Raw genomic sequence first — 26,456 nt, 5'->3', positions numbered from 1 at the left:
AAAGAAAAAAAAAAAAAGGCATCGACACGACTGATCTTTTTGGCAGAAAAAGTGCCATGATTTAAATTTAATTCAGGACTTTCCCACAAAAGCAAGCTGTACTCTTTACATGCTAAGCTTAACAGTTCAGTGACATAGCGCTAAACTAAACATACAGATATTTGTAAGAAACAAAAAAAAGAAAACACAAAACTCCATCTGATGTAAAGTTAAATCTTCATTAATACATTTAAAAGTAGATATGACATGCCTTTAGAAATCAAAAATACAAAAGATTTTTTCCTTACTTTAAGGATTTTTTTTTAATTTTTTAATTTTTTTTTTTTTTTACATGAAGCTGCATGTATTGTACAACACTCAGTGTACAATAAACTGGTAATGCACATAAAAAAAGAGTTGGATGAAATGTATCCAATGCCTCCTGTTGACCCTTCAGAATAAAAGCCATGACTGACAATTTTACATAATCGCACAGCCCACTGACGAGATTGAGCGCATCGCACCACACAGAGTGAGGCTTGCATAATAGAAGATGGTCAGGATGGTGAGAGATCATTGGGTGGATGGGGAGTTGGGCTACCACGGTGGGATCTCGAGACCGGTCCCCTATTCCAAGCACATTACCTTTGACTCTGAATGGGGACCGAAAACAGCGTGGAATCAGAAAGACACTTGAGCCTTCACCCCACGTACACGTTACATTCATAGTCTGTGTACATGTGTACTCATTACGTTGTGTCTGAGCAAACACCGTTGTGGCTTTTAACAATGCAACTTTAATACAAGCTGATTTTTAAGTTCTGGAGAGCAATTTACTTGTGGCAAGAAAGGCAAAAACAAACAAAAAACAACAGTGAGCAGCAGGGATTGTTTGGGAAGAGTAGGATTCAACCTAGCCAATTTCCACATGGGGGCACGACTCAAATGGCATCACAGTACACGATATATATACTGCACACTATCGGCAAGGAAAAAGAAGAAAAAAAATTAATAAATTGTCAAAGGGTGGGTATCTCCATGTTTCAGCATCAGCAAAGCTTGGAGGTTTGATTGTCTATTTCCAGTGAAATATTTTATGGGTTGGAGCATGGGAGAAAAGCCACGAGCAGGAACTTGTATTGTATGGCACTATACAGGCAACACACACGCGCACACACACACACACACACACACACACGCACACACACGCACGCTCGCTGTAACATAAAATGCACTTAAGATTCCAACAAAATCTAAAGAAAACGTTGCCACACCGTCACAGGCTTGTATTAGCGACGGGCATCCGAGTTTCCGTGACCTCCCAAGTTTAGGCCTGTACGGTGGCCAAAACATGGACAACACTTCACCCTACGGTGCGTCTCATCATCAATAAATTACGCTGAGAAAAAAAAAAACCCCAAAAAAAACCAAAAAAAACAAACAGTAAAACATCAGATTGGCTTGAGAGTCAGTTGGGCAAAAAAAAACAAAAACAAATAAAAAACAAAACAAAAACACATTCGTTTAGTTACCATTCTTAAACAATCCTTTTAACGGCTAAACACAAAGAACAAACGCTTAAAAATACTACGAAAAACATGTGAAACAGGCAGAGGGGCAGATGGTGAAGCTGACAGTAACAGTATGCTGCTGGTGCCAGGTATAGCTGGTACACGGTCTGGCCATTGACTTCTGCCACAGGTAGACTTTATGACACACTGGCAGAGGTGTGCTACATTAGTCATAATGCTACTGATATAGCCATCAAGTTACACATGACAATTAAAAGAAACTGATCGAGGTTTTAGCGAGAATACTTGCTCAGGAGCCGGAGACAATACTGATTACACACGAATGACGAACTGCTATTAAAACGAGGAGTTAACGGTGACACATCACTTTGAGAATGAATGCCCTTAAATCATTACAATGCGTCAGATTTACAGGTAAAAAGATCCTTAACATTTAAATCAAAGAGCCATGTTGTGTCCACGTGTGAAGCCAACACATTCATTTAAACCTCAGAATGAGAACAAGCTATAAAGTCCTGGATTCATTCCATTTTATTTGACTATGCAGCGGACTGTCATTTACAGGTTCTCCTATATGGGGAAATGGTTAACAATGAAACTTACATGACCCTTTTAAAATCTCGTATCTTACAAACAGAAATTAAATTTTTCTTTTAAACCCCATCTTTAAAAACAAAAAACAAAACACCAGTTTTACCAGAAAACAAACAAAAAAAACAACTGCAACCAACAACAGAAAGTTGACGAAGCTACAGAGGAATGCATATGACTTTCAAGGCTACAGTTTGTAGGCTTGCCCATACACCGAATCAGTGAGTGTGTGTGGCTAGGAGTAAACATACACACATGCACAGATTGATTTACAGGCCAGTCACTCCTGTTAAAAATGGTCTGTAGCCACAGAGTGTCGTATCGTCAGTACTGACAGCGTGAGCACCAGAGGGTTGGACTGCGGTTGGGCAAGGTGGAGTTCCTCTTTACCAGGTGGTGTTTTCATATCCACTAAACCAGCACCAAGACTTCAGAATTTAGTGTGGAGCTGATATCTGGCCCCACAGCTGAAGAGTTGCTTAAAAAGTGTCGACGACCTGGGCTTGTCCATAGTGTGTAATTTCATCTATGCGCTTACGATTTTTAGAAAATCTCACCCAGATCTTTTAAAAAGGTTTTCTTTTGAAGTTCTCTTTTTTTTCTTGTTAAAGCAATGGTGAATTTAAAAACAAAACCAAAAAAAGGCTAATTTTTTTTTTTTTTTTTTTTTTTTAAGTAATGGCAATGTTGTAGTTTGTAATCCAAAGAGAGGCTTTTTACACGCACGTGTTGTTCTCAGTCTTTTCATGTTGTCCCCATTTCGAGAGTTTGTGGTTGGCTTCAATCGGGGGGTAAAAGGTCGTGAAGCCGGAACCGTTCCCGAACGTGCGGCCGCACATCCTCATTCTGCAAGTCGAAGGGGTGGGGGGTTAGATTAAGTTTACTCACATGGTCAAGTTACTCTTATTGCTGATGTAGTTGATCCTACAAGAGTAAATGAAAGACAGGACAGCTTACCATCTCAACCAACTTCTCAAGGAAGGGCACCAGCTTCAAAAGCTCATTGTCATTCTTGTCCATGAACCAGCTCTCTATGGGAATCCCATTGGACAACTGCAGAGACCAAAGAAAAAAAAAATCTATTTAATTAAACTGTGACCAAAGAAGAAAAGATCTGCTGTTCTGTTGTGTTTGAAGTAGCTGAAGATCTTAAGTGGGGTGGGTGGTGCTTTCTCCCTATAACTCCCTATAACCGATGTGCCCAGAATAGGCAGGATTAGAAACAAGTAGAGCTCAGGTTGAGCCGTTTGGAGACAAAGAGAGAAGCAAACCTGAGACAGTTTGGATATACGATTAGGGGGGAAAGCAGATATACTGGATAAAAGATGTTGAATATGGAGCTGACACACAGGAGGAAAAGAGGAACCACAGAGAAGATTCATGGATGTAGTGAAGAAGGACATGCACATGGTTGGCGCTGACAAGAAGATGCTAAAGATACCACTAGCTGCAGGATGATCAGCTGTGTTTATCCCAAAACAGAGCAGTCAAAAGTGGTAGCTGTAACAGTTCACTGTTTAATCTAGTAATGTCACTTCATCCTTCTATCCTCTGCTTGGGGAGTTACTATCTATCTATACAGCTTCTGTTCCTGAATTCTGGCATTAAACCTGATCTAAAAAGGGGTTTTGGAGGAACATTATGTGCCCTTTTTGATACAAACTGTCAATTTCATTGTATTAGACACGTTTCAAGTGATGTACCAAAAAAAAGACATTGACATTTAGTGTTGAGCCATATTTGAAATTCTGTTCAACTATCACTTGTGTTCAAGTGGACTTTTGTGCTAAATATTCAGGAATAAATCCCAGTAATATCAAAATCACAGTAGAGGGACAAACGAATGAAAACCCAAAACATTTTTTAATTATTCTACTCATTGTCAGAATCTGATGCTTGCTGATAACCAGGCAACACCTGCATATCAGGTGTTGGTGTCTCACCTGATATGCAAAGGCTTGTGGTGAATTGTCAATAATGATGGTCTTTGAGAGATCTCTTCCCAAAATGTTGAGATCCTTGATGTAGTTTCCCTGGACACAGACACAATGCTCACGAAACAACCTGTGCCTGCAGTCACAGTGGGCGAAGAAAGAAAGGAGGGAGGGGGGTGTGTGACAAAGTTAGCAAAATTAGTAAACAGTTAAACATCTGCTTTATGAGCTCTACTCTTGATTCGCCCTGCTTAAACTTTGCTTTAAAGTTTCTTGTGCACCAATAACCAGCTAATAAAGCTCAACATACCTCACAAGCTGCTTTTTAGGATCCAAGATGTTGAGCAGTTTGTCTGCATACACCTTTTTAGAGGCTGTAAAGAGGATGATCTAGAAAAGAGAACAAAGTTCAAAAATCTTCAACTTTAAATCCTCATCTTCAAGCATTTAGGAATAATTAAGAGAAAGAACCAGCTTGTAATTACCTCATATATTTGAGACATGCGTTCCAGAAACTCTCTAAAGAATGGCCTCAGGCGCACATACACCTGCACAGGACAGTTTAATGGTCAGTGATAATTTAGAATGAAAATATGATCCCATAAGAAAAATTTGTCCTTTGAGGCTTTTTAGAGACATGAATATGGCCCCCTCTAGTGGCAACGTGAAGAAAGAAAAAATAATAATAAAACAAGACATACCTGATAAATGACATCCTGAAAGAGGACAGGGAAGGTAAGTGCTGCATCCTCCAGCTCATTTAAACTGCAGTGCACCAGAGTTTCATCCTAATCGACACACAGAAAAATGTCTTGAGTCTTTGGAGGCGTTTAAAGATTTCCAGAGAGATTCATTAATTTGAAAAAAAAGTGTTGCTGACCAGGTCTAGGACCAGAGAGAATTCAGGTGTGCTGCGCGTCTTCAGGGGAAGGGCTGGCTTACGAGTGAGCTGCTCCTCTGTCAGTGGAGGGACGTGCTTAATGAAGAAGTACCTACACACCAAAACAGACTCATCAGTAAATGCCACAACATTCACAGTAATTTGGAAACCATTAAAAGAAGGGTTTAACTTAAAACTCGAGTCTGCTTAAAATATCGATCCCCTTAGATTCAATAGCCAAAATGTTTTACTTAACGCATTTTTAATGACTACCATTGGAGTCTGCAGACAATAAAATTAAAAGCCTTGTGTGACTGACCATGCTCCTAATTATGTTTTTTCCTAAAAAGATAAGACTATATAAGTGAGGTACTTCTGTACATAAAGGTGTCAGGTTGGTGGTCTGAGTGTCACGTCTCTTCACTTTGATTCTACTTAGTTCAATCAAAGGTCTTTCAACAATATGAAAAAAAGAAACATTAGCCTTTATCCCTAATTTGTCTGCCTGTCCACATGCTTGATTAAGCTGAAATAATCACTGTAGTGTTTTTGTTGTGGAAACGGTTCAGTGAAGTGTAGCAAGCCTTTAAACTTACGGGTCAAACACTTCCCAGTCTTCCTCGTAAGATGCCTCTGGTGGTACTGTAGCTGGAAGGGTGTCCACATGTGCCATATCTGGACTGGTGCCTGGGGCTTGGAGTGCAACAAGAGTATTTTAAAAATGCAAATATTAGAATCAAGACCATAAATTAGCATCACAAGAAGAGCAATCAGTTGCCACCATCTTCATTGTTACTATGTTTTCTCAGCTGTGGTATCTACCTGTGAGAGGGGGGAGGTCAGCATCCGTATCCAGCTCTCCTTCTTCAGTTGTGGGAGAAGCCTCGAGGATGTGTGGCGGTCGCAGAGGTGGGAGCTGTGAGACGCTCGAGTAGTAGTTGGTGGTGACGCACAGTTCCTGCGTGGATGTAGCAGTGCTGGTGGGCGTCTCCACAGCTTGCTCAATGTCCAGCTGCTTGACTATCTCCTCAGCCTCTAATGCTTGGTCTGGAGAGTCCGAGCCAGAAGAGGCTGGGGAAAAAAAAAAAAAAAAAGGGGGGGAAAGAAGAAAAATTTAAGATGGTGCCATTCTGAACTAACTAACAAGAAATGCATCTTCATCCTAACTTGCAGTCCAAAACAACTGGAAGAGGGGCTGATTATTGTCAAAATCAGCTTATGTTAGATTGTTTGACTTTAAAGTTAATAATAAAAAGATAAAACGTGGTTTCTGTTTACAATTGAAAGCACAACCCCGACTACTTTGGAGTCCACTTACCATTCTTAGCTGGTGAGAAGAAGTTGAAAACGGGGGAGAAGATGGTCCCGAGAAGGGTCGTTCTGGGAGGGCTGGTGGTCACCTCAACGGCTGTCGTCTCCTCCAGACTACCATTGGGCTTCTCTTTACTCCTGTCGTGATTGGTTGCCTCTGCAGAGGAGGAGAGGGGACACGTTCAACAGTGTTAGCAGAGAAAACACAACTAAATAACTAATCTTGTTTATGTGAGTTACTCACGTCCATTGACGGATCCTCTCCTGCCAACTCTGCTTATATTCCTCCTGGGTGTGTTGGGGTCTGTGGGTGTAGAGGTGATCAGGTTGTTGTCCACATCACAGTGGAGGCGTGTCTTCTTTGCTGGGGTTTCCTCCTGAACCTGACAAGACAACACACCATTATAGAAGTTGTGTAAGTTATAACGAGTGCAACTGTAATTAAATAACAGGCAAACAGATTTATCTCTGTTCGGTTGAGACCTCTAAATATTTCACAACCATGAGAGAGAAAGGGAAAAATCTTTTGTTGATGGTTCAGAATGACCGTTCTAGATTAGACCATCAGACACATCTACTATAGACTGACTAACCGATCCATTAGACCAGTTATTCTCGCCCTTGTAAACTGCCCTGCACGCCAAAAGTGATGCCACATCTGCTGCTGCAAGTCACGTTCTGGTGCAGATTTGGCCGGCCATGCATCTCCAAATTTTGGTTGGTTTTGTTTGTTTGTTTGTTTTTAACCACCAGTTTAAGGATGCACCATTACATAAGCTCAGCGACTGACAGATTACACAGAAGGGGATGTTGCAACATTGCAAAACACCCCCCCCCCAAAAAAAAAACAACAAAAAAAAAAAAAACCCTAAATAAACAAAAACACTGGTTTCTGCTTTAAATACTGCAGCAAGCATTCGCACAGACAGTGCTGGTATAATCAGTACGGAGTTCTCGCACTTGGCATATAACATGCAAAGAGTATAACAGGCTCATCAGGCACCAAACACAGAAGAGCCTTTTTCTTTATGTAGAGATATTTTTGGCACCCATTACCAGCTACAGTCTGTCATTTTTGTTATCTGGTGGTGCCATTTAAGCATATTTAATAATGTCACTGAAGCATAAGGTGATTCAAACGCCCAACTTTTACTGAATGTGGACCCACCGTGTTTACATGCACAGTAACCCTGACACATGAACAACAAAGAGAAAGCTAAATGATATTGCTAAAAGTGTGTCTTTTGTTTTCCCCCCATATTTCTCAAATGCAAACTCTCATTGTGCTTCCACTGAACCTACAAAAATATCTGCATGACACAGTGCATTGTCATAAAGGTCAGAATCTAAATTAAGCTTTTTTTCCCCCCACTAAGGAGTTACAAACATATTTATAGAGACAGGGCAAAAACAAAACAACAAAAATAAAACACCTTTTGGGACTTCATAGGAAACTGCAGGGAGAAACTTAGAATATATAGTGTTATTATCAAAATGGCCATATGTCTTTTCATAGGACAAACGTCTCTTAGCAGAGTTGACTTTTCCACTTGTTACCACCTCCTGTCCTTGCACACCAACTCTGCGAGCCAGAAGCTAAAATTAGACCAGAGCCCGAGTTCTCAGACAAGCTGCTGCATTCCACCAGACATTTCCTGGGAAACATGACACTCTCCACCAAGAAACACTGTGTTAAACTTAGAGACCTTGATAGCGCATTGGTTTTTAAAGCAGTGTTTAACATACGTGCCCAAAAAATTTTCATCTCTTTAACAGCTAAAAAAAAAAAAAAGACAGCAGGAGAATAACTTCTCTGCCTACAAATTTTTATTTTTACTGCTCACAGACTGGGTGATGCGAGCTTGGAAGAGGTTACCTTTACAGCATTTCCTCTGATGAACTTCTTGATGGTGGAGAACAATCCTCTCCCAGTAGTAGGAGTGTCCTCTTCTACTTCTGAATGCCTCCGCTTGGTTCGGGATGGGCGGCTTGCCAGAGTGGGGTTCGGTTGCTGAGACGCCTTACGCATTCTCAGCCTCATTGTTTTAGCAGTCACATGTAAGGCTGTTTCAGAAAAAGGAAACAAAAAAAGAGCAAATACAGGAAGAGACAGAGGAAATCATTATGGCTGTACAGTAGAGACAACAGATTTAAGCAAACGTTCAGTTGGTAATGAGTACAAACAAGTTGTTCTAGCAGTCTCGAATGCATTAACTTTTAAAATGGGTGAGTCAACGGGGTGCAGCTGTGTGCAGAGGAGTAACACTGGTGAATTTTCTACCAACATCTGGATGCATTCAAGATCCCGTTTCACTTACATCAGTGGATCCGGCAACAACAGCTGGCTTTACTTTCATTTGTACCACTAATGGAAAAAAAAAAACGTTACCCAGGATCTTACTGTACATATACTCAAACACTCCCACTCGAGTGTGCTTGTAAGATTAATGTTAAAGGCGAGCCCGTGTTAGACATAAGCTGAATAACTATACATAAATATAACCAAAACAAAATCTGAGGGAACTACAAATATTTCCTAACGTTGAGTGATTTAGCACTGTCCTCACCAACCTTTGCAGAAAACTTAAAAACAATTCACAGTGAACAAAAACTGTCAAGCATGCCTGGCCTTTGTGGTTACGCAACTAAAAATGTGTCCAGACATATCCAGCAGCAGTCCACACACACACAAACCTTCTCATTGGATACAGTACACATCTCATATACTGTAAATGTTCTTCTCTACATCTGCTTCACATTTACACAGGAGTGTATCCATGAACATGCCACAAGTGTGTACGCTGTTGCCCAATCCCACATACAGGGGAGAGAAAAAAAATATTTAAAAAATAAAAAAAAAATAAAATAAAAAATAAACATCACCAGGAGCATGCATGCTGAAAGTGTGCCTGAAAGCTGCGGCTGCTCCGAGTATCAAATAACTTAGCAGATGAAGACAGTGTGATTACTTCACTGTAACTGTACTCGTAAGGGAAGGATGCAGTCCATGATTTATTATACATAGGTTTCCTTAAAAAAAGTTAAAAAAAAAAAAAGTTTCTCATTTGAGGGGGCTGTTGAGAAAAAAAAAAAAAAAAAAAAAATGTAAATAAGGCCATGAGGAGAGATTTTGTAATAAACCTGCTAATTTAATCCAGTTTTAGAACATTTTAAACTGTATGTGTATGCTTTTGAGAGTTAAAAAGAAGATTATTTTAGTCTACTTGTGCACGTTAATTCTCCTGAAAGATCCTGTTTTACTTTATAGAAAACCGCATTTCCATCATTTGGCACAGACACTTACACTAAGATCACAAAATAAAAGCTTCTTTATTAAACAATTTCAGGTTTCCCTTCTCAGTGAGTTTTATGATTTCACAAAAGTATACAAGAAAAAAAATGTATAGGATTAAAATGCGTCTACCTGCTACCTTTATTCAGCTAGCTTTTTTTTTTTTGAAATATCGTTATCAAATCTTGTATTTAGCTTTTTTAACCATACGAGTTTCTTTGTTATACTCATTTTTCTTAAACTTTTAAACTCTCCAAAATAACTGACATTGTAGATAAACCACCACAGCACTCCTTACACAGCCCTTAATATATAAAATATCAATTATGTTAGCACATACTACTTGTTAAATCTTAGAAAACAATAACTAAAACTTTACTTTTGATACTATTCTGCCCACTGGTTTAATGTATTCTTGTTTCCTCTACATTACAGTGAAAACACTCAAAATAATGGTGAAGCTCACACTGGTTTTTGTTTAAGTGATCGATATGCCATTATAGCCTGCAGTATCAAGTATTATTGATTCCAATATCCCAGCGGTTACCTTTAATCTTTGCAGACTGTAACTACTTGTTTTTGTTATGGTAATGTGTTTAGCAAAGAACGACAACTTCTGACACCGCTGTTCTCCCAATTACAAAGTGTTATGAGTAGAAATATGTCATCTTTACGCGTTCACTTTGCATAGGGGTTTTTCTAGAAATGAAGGAACACAGTTATGTCCATTACTTTGTGCAGATTGTGTAGTCATGCCTTTCTTTCTTGTGCATTTCACGGGAATGTGCGCAGCATACCGGACTTTCGAGTTGCTGCTAAATAAAGAATCATTTAAGTGCTTGTTTTAATTGCTGTACGATCAAACCCCACTAAAGCTCAAGACGGCAACAGCAAAGCTACTAAAGGTCTACCTTTCAAGCACAGCATGCACTAAATGTGTGCTTCACCAAGGAAATCAGCCACTGACCGAGAATCATGCACACAGCAAGAGAGCGGGAAATAGGAACATGCATGCAGCTGAGATTGTATGAGCAAGCTAGCCGCTAGCCCTGAAAACACACTGGAAAAACGAGTGAGGCCCTTCCCACAACCCGTCCGCTCTGCAAAATTTACCCCGAGGCTAGGGTTGGCTAAGTTGCTTAACGAACAGATGAATCATACAACATAACCGGCAAAAAACCACTAACATTTAGACGTATTTCACACCATTTCCACTTCACTTAGCGACCCGAAAACAGGCGTTTGAAAATGTTTGATCAGTTATGAACCAACCATACCCAGCTAATTGAGCAGCTAAAGCTAATCAACTGAACCAAGTACAAGAGGTCAAATTATGCTTTGTTCATTGTAATAAAAAACAAACAAACAAAAAAAAATCTTGACTACACAATCCTGCTTTAACGCACTTTGATATCATACTGTCAGGCTTTGCGTCAGCCTGAAAGTAACGTTGCATTGTTTATGCGACCTGGCACTCTGGTCGCTAAAAGTAACGTTAGCATATTCAACGAACCAAACCCCCCAAATAGGCTAACTTACCGTCTGCAAGCCAGTGCGACATCGTACCTTCAGCGGAATGACGTTAAAAATGAATAAGACGACTTAATAAAAAGAAGCATAGGTCATCCAAGCTGGCGTAAAGTTTGGTGGAGGGGTTCACTCGAACGGCGTTACTGTCTTCATGTTTGTCAGCGGAAACTCGGAATCGTCAATCAAAACAGCCAGCAGTAGCGCTATTTTATCTGCTAATCCCATCACCGCTACATTTAACCAACAATGCAGCTGATGCACCGGTCTGCTGGGGTACACGGACACGTCTAACTGAGCGCCCTTTGAATTCTATTAAACGGAAAGCACGGTGGTACAGAGCGACCCTGGCGGAACTCAGCTGAGGAATGCCAAATTGGATGCTAGCTTCAAAGGATGCTAGCAGGATTTACCTGGCGACAATCTGCATTGTTACATCTGTTACCTTATTTGAGTAAGAGTAGGTACATTCTATATGACTGTTGAGCTAGTAACAATGTATTCAATTTAGTAATAACACTGAGTAGATAAAATGTAACTAAACGTGATATCGGGTTGTTCAGGAATTAGCCAGGTCCGTGGTAGGCCATGTTTAGCCGTCCTTAGCTATGTAACCTAGCTTAGCACCGCTGGGTTAACTAACCGAGCCTTCTTAAAAATCAGCTTCTGGCAAATAGATGTGCACAGGACAGGGGAAAAATAACTATCTTGTCGTTAGCCACTATTACATAAATGAGGAGTACAATAAGTCAAATGAACGGGGTAGGTTAGCGTGAGCGACTTACTTTACAGTGATCCGCAGTGGCTGGAGATGATGACTCAAGGCTGATTAACCATCACAGCGGAGGGACTGGTTTGTTTTTGTGATCGGTTCCGAGTTTTTCCTTCTATAGCTACTCACGGACTGTCTTCAAAATGACACACCGTTGTGTTACCAGGCGCCATTTCCCGCCTCTGCTCAGTCTCTCCGAGGCAGATACCCGTATGGGACACAGACACACCCCCTTACCTCTCAAAAACACCAGCCAGTCTGCAATGATCACTGCCGCGAACCGTTTCTTTTGCCAGCGATCATAAAGGTAAAGGACTGCTCGTCTTTGTGGGACATCATTTGCAAGCAAGTGGTGAAATACAAAGCAACAACCAAAATAAACAAATAAATAAAACAAACACAAAACCCCACTGGATATGATGCACTACAGATACCCAGGCAAAACACGACTATTTTGAGGAGGATGACAACCTATCATTCATGCAGCTGCATTCACTCTAAAGTACCGTCACAAATGACATGAAGCATCACCTTTAATAAAATAAAATTACATTCACTGTGCCTTTCCATGAGAAATCAATTTTCCTGGTTGCACAAACAGAACTAATTTTATGTTCACAGAAACCTCATTCATGGAAGCATTTGTACAGTATGTCAGCTCCACGTGTGCTTGGTTAATCACACTGTGTAGGACACCAACATTGTTCTAAGTATTGCTTAAGCATGAGTATTTTGCTCAATTTGATTAATAAAAAGTTTCAAATGCATGCAATGGCATCATTTAAGAAAAAAAGAAAAAAGAGAAGCACTTTTTAGTCTGTCAAAGTAAGAAACGGATTCAACAGGCCATGAGTAGAGTCCTTGGCATTTGTAATGTATTCCCACTCTTGTAAACAAACAAACAGAAAAGTTTTCCATATAAGAGTCCCACGATTATGTTAGAAAGGCAGAATGCCAAATTAGTCTCTGATAAACATCTCAGATGAAGAGTTTGTACCAAGCAACAGCAAAGTGAGAAGAAGAAGAGTAGCTAAACCAAAACATGGTCTATCCTTGAAGTTCAGATGTGGGTCATTAGGGCCGGCATGAGCCGGTGCAGTTATCAAATACTCAACAGTCAAAGTACAGTATATTATCTCTACTGTCATAACTTAAAGCCATTAGCAAATTAACAGCAGCTTGGGGAAATGCCTTGTGTTTTTTTCATAGTATGTTACATTATTTAGAATTACTTCATTAGCTGCAATGTCTGTTCTTCAAAATAGTCCATGACATTGAGATTGCAACCTATAAAAGTTCTTAGACATACTGATGTTTTTTTGTCAAGAGAAATCTCACTTGTGGAGATGGGTCTGAATGTGTTTTTTATGAGATACGATTGTATGAGTTTCCATTCAAAGAATGTCGTTGGCTTGATGTCTTTTTTTCCCATAATCCACAGCCCGGTCTCCCTGCATATCTCGATCGTCATCATCTAGAGGGAAAAGAAGAAGAAGAAGAGAGAAACACAAATATTAGAGAATGCACAATTAAATAGATGCAAAATTTACTACGCGTTCTGAATAATCTCCGGTATATGAGGATGACACCATAATGTAGCATCGTAGTGCTGACTTTAAGCTTTAAAGGATGTTGATGTCAACCTTCTGTGAATTGTGTAATATACAGAGCCCTCTCTGATTCCCTTCAGCAACACTGATTTATGTACAAGAAATATATCAACAGATTGTTCATTTTAGAAGGATCTCAACCCACATCATTCTAGGATATTAGCTTTCCTGTTGGTAACTTTAAATAGCAAGTATATATAAGAGACTTCATGTTATGGCATATGTATCTGATAAATGTAAGACAAATGAAAAAACAGCCAATCACAGAACTGGCAGATCAGAAATAAAATTATTTTTTCCTTTGATAGATTCAAACAAAACACAATTTCCCTAAAAATACTATTGTAGTTTTGGTATGAAATAGTGCAATTTCATTTAAAATCCAAAGGACAATCAAAACAAAGAGAGAAAAAAACAAACAATAAAAAAACAAAACAAAACATGGACATGCATTTCAATATTTCAAGGAGAACACAGACACGTTCAGGAACACAGTGAGCTATATATATATCTACTGGGCTAGATGTAGGTCAGATGTTTGGTGGGCACAGACAGGTGGTTTAGCTAAAACGAAACATAGGCAGGACAGAAAACACTAGATGACCACTCAATTACTCTCACAGAACCGTAAGTTCCTGGGTCAAGTTCTCCCTCTACATAATATAAGAGGTTATTAAGACTGTTATAGGGCCGAGTAAAAATATGCAATTCTCCTGAATTGCACACAAAGCAGTTCTGCTTTGATCCTCAGGTATTTTTGCCACATTTTTTTTTTTTTAAATATCTGTATTTACGATGACGTAAAGACCAAACTCAGGGTTGCTGTGAGCTACTTAAGATAAATGCAGCAGGTTGGCAGGACAGGGGTGGAGGGAGGGAGCAAGGAGGAATGGTGGATAAACATCTGGACAAACAGTCCAATCCCCCGGCCTGGCTCACCTTGAACGTCTTCCTCCCCACCATCACCATCCTCTTCCTCATTGTAGGCCAGCTCGGCCTGCTTGTCAGCCTCATACTCACCCACGTTCCCATCATCCCCATTGTAATCCGCCAGCTTAGAGCCGTGTTGCGGATCTACTGGGGACTCGTTCTCATCAAAGAATCGGCCTGCAGGAGGCAGAGAAGGGCCTCATCAGGACGGAAGGGAAGCGAAGGCAGTTGTAGGAAGATAGGGAGGGGAAATACTGCATCATGTATGCATGAAGGAAAAAGTAGTTGCATTAAGAGAATGACAAAAGATGAGAAAGATGAGGTAAATACATGGTGCCTTCTGAAGAGAAAAAAAAAAGCCAATTGTGGTCTTGGATGCAGTATTATAAATTAGAGTTTGCCTACCACAAGATTCACAGCATGTGGTGGCGGTAGTGTGGTCCAATGTGGCTTCAAATAAGAGGCCTCTTTGGAGAGATCTGAAAACTAACTCGAAAAATAACTCGAGATCTGAAAAATTGCCCCCCCCCCAAACTGTAAGATGTATAATATATATAAAATAATCAATCTAAAAAATGAGTTTTTACTGCTGCAGTTTCTTTCACACCAGCATATAAGACTGTTTATGTTCCTGTCTAGACCCTCACAGATTTCGAAACGGGATGGGAATTGGGATGAGCTGTGCAGTCTGTAAGCTGATAATGTAAACAAAGATGACAGCAAAAACAAATCACCTAAAGGGTGTTAACTTCTACACTAAATTGCAATTTAGAAGGATCAGAGCAGAAGAAAAACAAAATGAAAACTTAGTGGGTTTTTTTAAGCAGCAGGGCTGCAGATGATGAGATGGAAGTGTAAAAGAGAGAAAAGAACTGAACATTTTAAAAAAGAGAGAGAAGGAGGAAGAAAGCGTAGTAGAGCAGAACAGAAGTGAGGTAACAGGAAAGGAAAATTGAGGAGCCAAGTGTGTCATTTGTCTCCCTCCCCCTGCAAGAGAGCCTTCTGTAACAGCCCTAACCATGTTCAGATAGGACTTATATACTTAGAAGTCCCATCTTTCATGAAAATGTGTTATGTTTAGGAGGATGCACTGACTTAGAAACTGGAAAAACTGTACACATGACACCACAGTAAGTTATATTTTAATCCCTCCCTTATTAGATATTCAGAAAAGTATAAACAGAACTAACTTACCATAAAATGCTATAATTTTACTTGAGTGGAATCAATCAATGAGTTAAAGAAAAGAAAATAATCACTACCCTCATTGCCAAAAGCAGGGTTCACTTTTTCAGAGTTTAGTAGAGGAACTCACTTTGGCGGTGGTGTACTGGTTCTGCTGGAACTTGGTCTTTGGCGTGGTGAGGCTGGATGGGATTGGGCACCTGGGCAGGGTTGGGGGGCAAAGGAATCCTCTTCAAGTGTTCACCTTCAACTCTGACATCACTGGGAACTGATTATTAGAAAAACAAAACAAATACTTCAAAAGTCAGGCGCAGTTGTTCCCAGTACTGCTTTCTCAAAGCTATATTTGCCTTCTTTAAGGGAGCACTCAAACTTTTGAAAGAGGTTACACATCACTTGAAAAACTCATTACAAATGGAGGAACTGTAAACAAATAATGTAACACGATAACAGTTCTCTCCTCTTTCAGTCTAGATGTGGCAAAAGACAAATCACCCAAAAGCTAAAAATCTATAATAAGCTGTAGTCACATTATTATCCCATGCCTAAAGGCTCAAAATAAACATTGTTAAAATTAATAGCAGTTATATGGATGTGGTTACTGCACCTCGAAGTTGCCTTTGCTGTTCTCCCAGCTCGTCTGCCTTGATACCCACTTTGTTGTCTTCTTCAAACACTATTGATTTGTCTCCCTGTTTGTTGATGCCTGGAGGTGCAATCACTACGGCTTGGCCGTCCAGTCTGTCCTGCTGGAGTCCGGGCTGGTCCAGCAACATGCCCTGGCCTCCGGGACCATCAGCTCCCCCGACTCCAGGTCCAGCACCGGCTCCCACGACCACATCCGGGGCTTCGTCGTGTTTCTGGGTAATGGCTGGTTTCTTCAAGCCTGTAGGCCAAAGACAATGTGAGAAAGGTCAGTGACCTACTTGCCACAAGGATTTTGTTTTTAAAAAAAGGGTAGGGTTACAATCAGTGACAGAAGGGAGAAGGATTTCCTCACTTTATATGCACTATTCAGGTAAGTAAGCTATATGGGTCAGTTATTGTTCTCTAGTTACGGATTCAGTTTCACTGTATTTCACCAAAAAGCAACCTTGAGGGGTTGAAAAATGAAACCCAAGTTGAAAACCCAAAGAACTATCCATCCATTTTCTTCCACTTGTCCAATTCAGAGTTGGAAGTTTCACTGCAGCCCATCCCAGCTGCCATAGGGCAAAAGGAAGGGTAACCTGGACATCCACACAGACAAGGGGAGAACATACAAACTTCACACAGAAAGGCTCCGGACAGCTAATGGATTCAAACCCATCAGGCAATGTTTATAACCATCACACCACCGTGCTGCCCACAAAAGAACCATAATTCCTCAAAGCGGCACCTGAGGCTGACTCCAGAAGTGACTCATTCCCTTTAGACTCTCATGTTAAAATGGCCAAACAGCAGAGTCAACAAGTTTAAAGGCAGGTAAAAAAAAAAAAGAAAAGAAAAAAGAAAAGCAGATTCAGTCTGTATAGCAAATTTCTTCCTTCATGGAAACTGTGATGAGGTGAATTTAAATCTAACTAACATGTTTACTTATATTAAGGCCTAATCTAATGCTGATTATGGTCTGTCAATACCTATACTGGCCGATTAAAAAGTCCAAATGTTTTTGTCATTACACAGCTACAGAATTCTTTCAAATCAATAATTTGCTGAGCTTGATCTCTGAAAGTTTACATTCATTACTTACCAAACTGCACATCGTCGATTTTTCCCACCTCACTGTCTTCAATACCAGGCATGCCAGCATCACTGCCGGGCTTACCCATCTCTTCTGTAACACAGCACAGGGAATGGGAGTGAAGCGCTAGCATATTAACAGGATTAACAACCAGACAGCGTGAAGTAACTACTATTCAAATTAAAATATTAAAAGATCCATGTGAGCAATTATTATTGATGATTTTCTCCTAACAGTCAACATCTTTATTTAACGTGTAGAAAGCAACATAAAGTAAACGATAGCAGCGTTGCTCAACTTAAACACTCTACCTTTCAGATCGGAGTGTCTGTCATGCCGGTGAGTGGCCACTGTAAGGCGCTCTCCAGCCGTCTCCACACCAGGCTCTGCATCTGCATGTCTACCCCCCACTACATTCTTGTGACCATCCACTGCACTCTGAAAAGGAAAGCAGATTACAGAAAAGACAAAGCTGTTTAATGAACAGGAAAGCTTAGAGAACAGAAACACAGGACAATTCATTTCTATTTTAAATACATCTGTGTTAAAGATCCAAAAGTAGTGAATAAATGCAATGTGCCACACAGACAAAACTTTTCATCATTTACTAAAGAAACACAAGAATAGCTCTTATCCTTTTTGTTAAGATTAATCAGACTAACCTGTCTTAGCTTTAGTGTTTCTTCCTCCAGAGTCTTTTTTGCTTCTTCATACTCGTCTTTCAGTTGTGCAATCTGGCGTCCACACTGTAAACTAGTTAACATGTATTCATTCAGTTTCATCTCCACAATAAGGAATTTTTTCAGTTTTATACATAAAGAAACTATAAAACAAAAACAAAATCAAATCAACAGGTGCTTTTCTCTATTTTACACTGCGCTACACTCCTGTTAATAAACCTTTGCAGACAAATAATGTGTTTATTCCACTATTGTATGTGTGACTTCTAGAAGCAAAATATAGCAAATATAGCATTTCACTCCATTCATGATACCTGCATGATAGGCATGTAGCCAGTTACTTGAAAGCTGTACAATCCCTCTATAATTTCCTGCGATTTCTTGCAGACAGCGCCATTTTTGCAAAAATTATAGCACAAAGGGATAAGATATCTTTTGTCCAGTAAGTTGACCATTATCCCAATTTTTTTTTAATTAAACTCACTTTGTCTACTGGATAACTGTGTTTGGCCAAATGGAGTGTTGCCTCTAGGTAATTTCAGTGAATCCTTGTGAGCTGGACGGACACACTGTACAAGCTCACTTTTGTGGATGTGAGAATTTGACGATTCATGTTAGCAAACACTACACTGTTTTTCTTGGCCTTGATGCGTCAATTAAGCAAACACACAAAAAACACACCTCAAACTGCAGCACAAGTTAGCCGCACTGCTTTGCCATGCAGACGCAATTTTACAGCACTTGTTGAATTTGTTCTTGGTTAACATCACTTGCCCTAAATCCAAAGTACTTTCAAACAGTCAAATAATCTGCTTCGAAGAGCAACCACTTCACTTCCTGCTGTGCCACACTTTTGATTTCTGCTCTGATGGTCTTACCTGTACCACATAAGTACGGTCAAATAGAATGAGGGAACTTCATGCTGTGCGGTGCAGGGGAAAGCTGTGATTGGCACATGCTGGGCACATCATCAGGCAGTGATTTACGAAGTGCCTGATTAGATTTTTTTCTGTGTGTTCTGTTGGTGTAGCATGCATGTTCAATATTGTTTAATTATCTTCATTTAATTGTGGAAAACCAAAATTGTGATAGACTAATTGTGCAGCCTTAATCTCTGAGAGCTCACAGTTCCTCGAATATGGGTATATCTAAGACTCAGGCACATGTAAAGAACTAACATACCTTTCATATTCCAGTTTTCTTTCCAAGTTAGTGTTATTTTTCTTCACTTCTCTTAGCTGCTCTTCCTGCTTCATGAACTCTTGCTTGAGCTCCCTTAGCTGCTCTGTTTGTAATAACAGACACACAAAAACAAACATTTTGAAGAGGTTTATTGAAAGACTTGTACTGCTATATGAAATTCCTTTGTATGTTACATATTCTGTGTTAAAGGAATTGCCAGAGTGCCCTCTGTTGGCCAACACAGGCTGAAGTCTTACCTTTAAGCCTTTGAATTTCTGTCATTTGGGCTGTGACATCATCCTGCAGCTTCATCTGCAACATTAAAAGAAAGAAAAAAAAAACATGTATTAGTTATGGTAAAGGTAAAACCAGTTTAGGTTCCTGCATTATCAGACAGCTGCACGAATGAAAAGAGGGGAATAGGTTAATCCTGTTATGCTTCATAGTGAAAACTGGTTGTAGTCAGTACAACCCTTTTCTTTATTCCAGTACTCTGAGTCATGCGACACTGATCCAACGCCTGTTCTGTGATCTCAATCTACAAAATGTTTCAGGATTTATTTCACAGAAAAGAAAAAAGCACCAGCACACAAACTGAATGCTCATTTATTGCTAGTTTATGAGTTTTTTTTCCTTTTTGGTTTTGGCTTTTTTATTTACACTTTGCCACCAGGTAAACCATAATAAAATCCAATACAGCTACGCAATAAACATTAATGATGTGAAACTTAAAAGTCTCTCTATTACCCTGAAGCTGCTGGCTGCGCTTTATTTTGTGTTCTAGTAAAATAAATGGCATGCAAAAACTCATGAAGAGCAGTAAAATACCAAACAAGAAAGTTAAGCAGGGGGAAGGAAGGAAACTTGAGGCTTTGGACATCACAGTGACACCCAAAAGCTACATTTTTTCTGTCCCATTAGATTACAAATATGGATTTCAAAGCATGCAATGTAAAAACAGCAGCTATGGTTAAGTTGAAGTTATACTTCTATAAATACAACTGAGGTGGCAGCAAGGTTTTCCAAAGCATCAAAAAGATCTTGGAGGCTCACTAGGATGCATGTATTCATGTACCCACCATTTTGTCATTAATATTTAGCCATATTTTCTGAAAATAATAGAAGCAACATATTGAAAATATTAATTTGCAGAGCTAAGGGGTTTGTACTGATTTTTATGGATATACTTTATCTGCCTTTCTACCAAAAACTTGTCATTGTTAGGCATTCGAGCTCTTGAAACAGTTGGGCAGACTGACTGCGCCAGAAGGTGGTCAATAAGACTGGACAGGAAATACAGCATTAATGTCAACTGCTCTAAGACTAAGGCTTGTTAGACACTCCTAAGTGGGTAATGGCCTCCCTGTGCCGCCTGGCTCTTTAGAACAACATGGTCACGCTAAATGAAGAAGTATAAGGCTCCATAATTCATTCTTGCACCGAACTTACAAAACTATAGACTCTACTGTTTGAAAGCCACTTATCAGACTTATCTGTCACTTTCTTTGTGGTACACACTTCTCACAATGTACGTAGCAGGCAGACTGTTGAAACAAGGTTGGTCTGTTGACAGAAGAAAGGAGGAGAACAACCACTCTTTAATGGCTACCTTTATCCTGAATAGGGAAACACAGAGCCGGATCTTGGAATTTAGTCAAGAAATAAGGGAGCTTAGACAATGTGTTCATGTGTTCAGCCAATGTGTTCATGTATAGCCCTTTATAAGTATCATATAAGTATTATGTTGCAGGTCAATTACATTTTACCAGTAACCTGACTCCAAACGTTGGGAGAAAGTTGTGTGTGTTGTGGCTAAGGACAGCTCATCAATAAATGTTGAGCAAAGCAAGGCAATGTTACCCGCAACCTTACCCAACCTGATAATCCTGCAGATTTACTTGAAACTATGCAATAAATGTGTTGCTTTATTGTATAAGGTTGCATGAAGTTAAAACGATTAGTTGAAAATCATGAATGCTGCATTTGTTTTATTGCTGTCTGTGGTCAAACCAGAGAGCGACAATCCACACTGGATAAACATAAGCTAAACAATTTTAAGCTTTTGCTTTTGAAAAACATCAAACCGAGCCAGACTGGATGCAAATTACACTCCCAGGGCGGCTGGACTCGGACCAAAAGTTCAGAAGGTGCTGGGACATAAAAGCCAGTGAAATACTGGCTGGGTAACTGTGCAGGACAAGAAGTGGGAATGTCCATGTGGCGCGCTTTGATGTGCCTTTCACAGTGAATACATAAATGCCCCCACAGACGTGTAATAATGTGCTGATAGAATGAAAGAGCAAATCAGCAACAGAAACAACATAATAAAGTTGAATTCAATTTGCTTTCTTTTGTGAATGTAATTTCCCCTGTTATGCACAGGAAGATAGTTGGCAGTAATGTAGGGAAATCTAACAATTAACAGTGCAAACCAAAATAATCGAGCACAAATGAATTGTTTCTAGATGAATGAAACACTGCTCTGTCTAGCACAAGCACCTCTGAAGTTGGACCAACAGCACACACCACATCACCAGTGTATGCTCCAAAGCCTGCATCACATAATACATCTCAAATAACAAAATAATTGAAAATCACCTACAAAACCACAGTTTAAGAGGCCTATAAACACCCTTTTGATTCAGGAAGCTGGGAGCTGTTAATTTCTAGCAAGATATTCTGGGTGGAGAAATATTCAGGTGAAAGCAATCGAGGAAGATGAAACTATGTGGCTCATACTCAAGACAGCCTGCCTCACCTCTCAAGTACATAAGATATTTGCACTTTCTGATATAAAGTGCTGAGATTACAGCAATACAATGAGATAAGGTGGTGAAATTAGACATGGTGATATGACTGAGGCTAAATATTGTCCTTTCCTACTTGTATTAAAAGTAATACTTGTCCATACACCCCCGATTTGGTGTAATGAAGAACCTTCTTGTCATTCCTGTTTGCGTTTCCCGAGAACATGACACCCACCTCTAGATTAAAAAAAAAAATGAGCGAGTCAGTCTTGCCCCCAAACACACATAATTATTACAGTTACACTCGGTCAAAGACGAATACGCTTGGTTCTGTATAGATGCTGTGCCGTGCCCAGGAAATGTTTCATCTGCTCTAATACCTTGCGTGACCTGCAATGTTAAATTTCAGTAAAAACGACACTTAACTCGATCAAACCCAGACAAAGGCAAAAAGAGAAATGTACCTTTTCATCTGTGCACTTTTTAATGAGAGCATCCTTGGCCTGGAGCTTGCTCTCCAGGACGCTGTAGTCCCCATCCTTCTGGTCGATCTGTTTCCTGTGCGTGTCCACCTGCACCATCAGCTCCGAGTTCCGCTTCTCCAGCCGGCTCCGCGCCGCGTCCGTGCGCTTCACCTGCGTCTGCACCTCCGCCAGCTCATCCAGCAAGCGGCCGTGCTTGTTGGACACTGTCCAGTAGTTGAAAGACAGTACGACGATGATCACCATCAAGAAGATGAAGATGAAGGACGGGAGGCGACCTCCCCGTCGGTTTGCGCCAAACCCAACCATTTCCCAAACAAAGTCTAACGATATTTCAGGTTGTTACTGCAACCCAACGAGCTCAGTGAAGACTATTCTCCCGGTGTGAAACACATCCGTCTACGTGACATGCCGTGTATATGCGGCAAGCGCTCGGAAGTCCAGACGTTTAACAGACAGTCATGAACGCTAAAGGACCTTCACATTTCTAGTGATCTTTGCTCTCCTTCCTCCTTCCGCTCACTAGGCATCTTCACTGCAATTCGTCCAATGTTAGTAAGTGAAATACGCCCGCAGGGACGTGGCCTAGCTCAGCTGGCAGACGAGACGTGGACACGACGGCGCCGTGGCACTGAGGAATGCTATAAACCATATAAGCTAGCTGTACAACGTTAGCCTTTAGCTAATTACTTTGTGTCCCTCTGGTAAATCGAGCAGTACCGGACGCACAGACGTCTGGAACTCCACTAATCCCTAAAATCGCCGTCAAACAGGACTACCGCTGATCCTGAATTCTGACCCCGACGTTACGTTAGCTCGTATTAACTGCTAGCTAGCAACCGTAGACGCGAAAACACCAGCGGCTGCTGTCAGAGAAACACATCGTCTTTAATTGCGAAGGACTGGTTTGAATCTCGTAACACAGCCAATTAAACCTTAAAAAACCCACTGTGAATAATGGGTTTCTGTTATACACTGTCCACGATTCACTGCCTTCCACACATCACGTCTGCGCTGCATGAAGTTAGCTGCAATCAGCCACTTTAATTTCCGCTCGCTGCCAGCGGACGTGCGCGTTTCAAAATAAAAGTCTACATTGGTATTTAAATTTCTTTCATAACTCTTAGCACATCTGAACGCTATAGACTTTAGTTTATACTTTATATATTTGTGTTTTACATTATCTGTTAAACCATTGTCTACATGACAAAAGCGATTAAACCTGCCTTAAAACACTAAACAGGGACGATACGTTATGACCGGAAGCAGGGCGGTCTTGAAGAGTGATTGATCTGGCTTTAGTACACAGAAGACGGTGCGATATTTCCTTTTTGCGCAATAAAAGTAAATAAAAATGTAATCTCCATAAACTGATGAAAATTATTGAAATTTCTACATTTCTATTACTCAACAACTCAAAAGTCCAGGTGTACCATGCTAATTATTCACCAAGTAAATACAAAATTGACTGTGTGACTTCAATGTTGCCAAATTACAGCTCAGTAATGAGAAAGTTGGTATATATCAGTCACAAAAACTGTCTAACTTTGGTCTAGTTGCTGGAAGAAGTACTTTTGGTTATTTTTCCAGGTGTTAAAAAAACAAAACAAATAATAGTCATTCAAGGAAAATGAATTACTGGTTATGAAACAACACTAACTGGAACAGCTTCACCAAACTGGAATTCATGCCAGGTAATTGCATTACCTGGTGTTTTCATTACTTTAGCCACTCCTTTTCAAAGCCAACATGTGAATACCTGCAGACAAATATAAATAATCTAGTAAGACAGAAAAAAAAACCCCACAAACAACAAAATACAAACGCATATTTTATTGTAACACAGATAAGAATTGTAACACAATGAGGTAAGTTAAATAATCCACATCTGTGATGTTCTTGAACCACAAAATAGTCACCACCCTATCAGTAACAAATCCACAAAGTCTGCAAACAATGTCCTGTCAATTCAGTTCACAGTTTAATACAAACATGTATTTTCTCTGTTTCTTATGAGGACAAGAGGAATACTGATTACACAATCTCCTTTGTCTTTCAGTCACTGATCCAAACTTACCAGCTGCGTATTTGTGTCTTTTTTAAGAGATGAAACTGAGTAGAAAAGATCCCCTGAGGGAGAAACATTCTTTTGTTTTTCTGATGAGAAATAAGCCACTACAGACACTGGTAGGCTCATTCTGAGTTTGCTACCATTTCTGCTGATGACTTGGCACAGTCTCACAGGGCACTAGGGAATACAGTATGAAGGCATTTCAGTAGCTTTGTGCTGCAGTCACATTGTTCAAGAAACGATCTCACGACACCCAAAGAGTTCTTAAGCGCTTCACAGACATCAGATTCCCAGGGCAGCATGTCTGCAACACCAGCATCCTGGAATGCCCTCAGAGTTTAGACCCAAGTCCTTGTTAGGAGAGTGGTCAGAGAATAGTTTCTCTGCACTCAAGGCTTTGTTCAGAGGAGGGGGAACGCAGTGGATTGGTGCAGGCAGTGGATGTTTGTGGGAGATGTTTTGGACGGCGCATGGAAGGGGACGGTGATGAACTCAAAGCGCCGCAGCTCTGGAGATGAAGATCCTCATGCCCACGCTTTCTGGGACTGCCTATGATGCGCTGGGTCATCACCTTTGAGCACAAAACCACCAAGAGTCAGTGACAGACACATAACAGAGGCATTTTGAGACATTTCATATCTCTTCAATACAGATGAAATTCAGTTATGTATCTTTTCGAAGTCTCCAGATGTTTCTAAGTTACAGATTGTGCAGAGGTACTTATCCAATAACAAATTACTATTTTTAACACATGATTCAAACTGATAAACCCTTTGAAATAGCAGTACTGAAAATAAAATTGATTAATAGGAATTTCTTTTCCAAATTTAATGCACATGCTCTTTATTATTATTATTATTTTTGAAATATTTGAAATGTTTTCACCACAATAATAATAATAACAATAATAATAATAATATTGTGTTCAAAATAGAAAAATGCTGATTGAGCCAATCCAAAATGTCTTCCTGATTTTCATCCCTGTATGTTTGGTTTTGGTGTAAAAAGCCTGTAAAACACTGCTAAGCTGGTCCAGTTTAATGATTTTTTTTCACCACTAACGACCAAAGCCAGAAGGTATACAGATTTCTAAAATGCACTGAACTATCAAAGGCTTTTATCCATAATATATTCAGGTTACCTGATCTATGACATTTGCACTAAAGATGGCCTCCTCCATGTGTTTCTCATCCGATTTAATGACACACTTGATGTTGTTGACAACTTGCTGGACTTCAGGAGGTAGACTGCAGCTCGAGTGCTCCAGGAACTTAGCCACTAGTATTTTGGTGTCTTTGTACATCTTAAGGTCAGCCAGGGAGTGTGGGCGTTCGTTGGAGGAGTGTGTGTGGAGCGATCTGGGTTTAAGGTGGATGTCAACTTTCTTGCCCTCTTTCTGCTGCTTCCTGGCAGACATATGTGTGGGTTTACCTCCAACTACCTCTGTTGAATTGTCCCTTGGCTCTAAGGAGGGGAAAAAGCAGCAAAAATAAAACAAAAACAACCGAAAAAACCCCGCATTAAATCACACACAGTTCTTAAAATTAGAGCTAATGCCACTTGTAGTTTCTTGAGAAACATGGCTTTTACAAGACTGCATTGCATTTGAGAGAATGCCAAAGCCAGTTTTAAATGAGCTGCAATCATCTTTACACACAACTCTATTTTCTTCTTTCTGACAATGCATTTTAATTTATTATAGTAAGCCAACCAGGTTACATTGATTCACAAAATAGAGAGTGCTGTATAGCAGCAGCTGTGCAAATTTCTGATGTTTCCCTAACTATCACATGAATTCATCATTTATACGCTCTTACCCTGATCTGGTGATGCATGAGCTAACTCTTCAGTAGCAGGATCAGTTCCAGGGGTGCACCCAGAATTTTCTCCTGTAGACAGGGGACAAAAACAAGCTGAAAAAATAATGTATTTTAAATGTAAAACCCAGAAAAATGCAGCAAATAATGATGTTGGAGAATCTGGAAGTGAAAGATTGATGATGATTCTTAGATGGACTAATTAAGCTGC

At 40.0% G+C, this 26,456-nt stretch overlaps 3 protein-coding genes across 10 annotated transcripts in view; all 3 read right to left on the bottom strand.

Moving 5' to 3' along the window:
* Positions 1 to 34: 34 nt before the first annotated feature.
* ctdspl2b (CTD (carboxy-terminal domain, RNA polymerase II, polypeptide A) small phosphatase like 2b) lies at positions 35 to 12,235 on the bottom strand. Of its 2 annotated transcripts, none has more exons than XM_084935433.1 (13): positions 11,832 to 12,235; positions 8,104 to 8,291; positions 6,472 to 6,610; positions 6,235 to 6,384; positions 5,739 to 5,987; positions 5,513 to 5,609; positions 4,917 to 5,028; positions 4,738 to 4,824; positions 4,522 to 4,584; positions 4,347 to 4,426; positions 4,046 to 4,172; positions 3,060 to 3,155; positions 35 to 2,948 (listed from the first exon to the last, which is right to left on the bottom strand). In XM_084935433.1, the coding sequence occupies exons 2-13, from the start codon at positions 8,266 to 8,268 to the stop codon at positions 2,883 to 2,885; spliced, it is 1,431 nt and encodes a 476-aa protein (XP_084791559.1). In that variant the 5' UTR covers positions 8,269 to 8,291; positions 11,832 to 12,235; the 3' UTR covers positions 35 to 2,882. The 2 variants fall into 2 exon arrangements, with proteins under 2 accessions (XP_084791559.1, XP_084791550.1); XM_084935424.1 differs by lacking the exon at positions 11,832 to 12,235 and adding an exon at positions 11,059 to 11,797.
* A 98-nt stretch (positions 12,236 to 12,333) lies between these two features.
* Positions 12,334 to 23,411, bottom strand: golm2 (golgi membrane protein 2). 5 transcript variants are annotated; one of them, XM_084935455.1, is made up of 10 exons: positions 22,340 to 23,410; positions 19,386 to 19,440; positions 19,129 to 19,231; positions 17,929 to 18,019; positions 17,578 to 17,704; positions 17,276 to 17,356; positions 16,151 to 16,429; positions 15,674 to 15,811; positions 14,368 to 14,556; positions 12,334 to 13,292 (listed from the first exon to the last, which is right to left on the bottom strand). In XM_084935455.1, the coding sequence occupies exons 1-10, from the start codon at positions 22,664 to 22,666 to the stop codon at positions 13,213 to 13,215; spliced, it is 1,470 nt and encodes a 489-aa protein (XP_084791581.1). In that variant the 5' UTR covers positions 22,667 to 23,410; the 3' UTR covers positions 12,334 to 13,212. The 5 variants fall into 5 exon arrangements, with proteins under 5 accessions (XP_084791581.1, XP_084791573.1, XP_084791591.1 ...); XM_084935447.1 differs by having other exon boundaries at positions 17,276 to 17,359; positions 22,340 to 23,409; XM_084935465.1 differs by having other exon boundaries at positions 14,368 to 14,535; positions 17,276 to 17,359; positions 22,340 to 23,407.
* A 764-nt stretch (positions 23,412 to 24,175) lies between these two features.
* The window catches only part of entrep2 (endosomal transmembrane epsin interactor 2), a 107,991-nt gene continuing 105,710 nt past the window's right edge, over positions 24,176 to 26,456 (bottom strand). For all 3 annotated transcript variants that reach the window (XM_084935330.1, XM_084935338.1, XM_084935348.1), the window contains exons 10-12: positions 26,246 to 26,317; positions 25,570 to 25,892; positions 24,176 to 24,999 (exon numbers count right to left, since the gene is read on the bottom strand). In XM_084935330.1, coding sequence (XP_084791456.1) covers positions 24,796 to 24,999; positions 25,570 to 25,892; positions 26,246 to 26,317 — 599 coding nt within the window. In that variant the 3' untranslated portion in view covers positions 24,176 to 24,795. The remainder of the gene's footprint in view (positions 25,000 to 25,569; positions 25,893 to 26,245; positions 26,318 to 26,456) is intronic.

The sequence above is a fragment of the Perissodus microlepis genome, chromosome 1 (genome assembly GCF_051167445.1).
Source record: "Perissodus microlepis isolate ML-2025 ecotype Zambia chromosome 1, ASM5116744v1, whole genome shotgun sequence".
In the NCBI taxonomy this organism is placed as follows: Eukaryota; Metazoa; Chordata; class Actinopteri; order Cichliformes; family Cichlidae; genus Perissodus; species Perissodus microlepis.
The sequence above is the reverse complement of the archived record's forward strand: the minus strand, read 5'-3'. Positions and strand labels throughout refer to the sequence as shown.

Bases quoted from the DNA above. Each gene is read 5' to 3' on its own strand.
- ctdspl2b (XM_084935424.1), bottom strand. From the start codon at position 11,080: ATGTCGCACTGGCTTGCAGACG. The intron at 4,427-4,521 runs GTAATTACAAGC...TCTCTTTTCTAG, and splicing joins GCATGTCTCAAATATATGAG to ATCATCCTCTTTACAGCCTC. The intron at 3,156-4,045 runs GTGAGACACCAA...TGGTCTCTGCAG, and splicing joins CACAAGCCTTTGCATATCAG to TTGTCCAATGGGATTCCCAT.
- golm2 (XM_084935447.1), bottom strand. From the start codon at position 22,666: ATGGTTGGGTTTGGCGCAAACCGACGGGGAGGTCGCCTCCCGTCCTTC. The intron at 19,441-22,339 runs GTACATTTCTCT...TTAATGTTGCAG, and splicing joins AAAAGTGCACAGATGAAAAG to ATGAAGCTGCAGGATGATGT. The intron at 15,812-16,150 runs GTGCAGTAACCA...TCTAATAATCAG, and splicing joins ACAGCAAAGGCAACTTCGAG to TTCCCAGTGATGTCAGAGTT.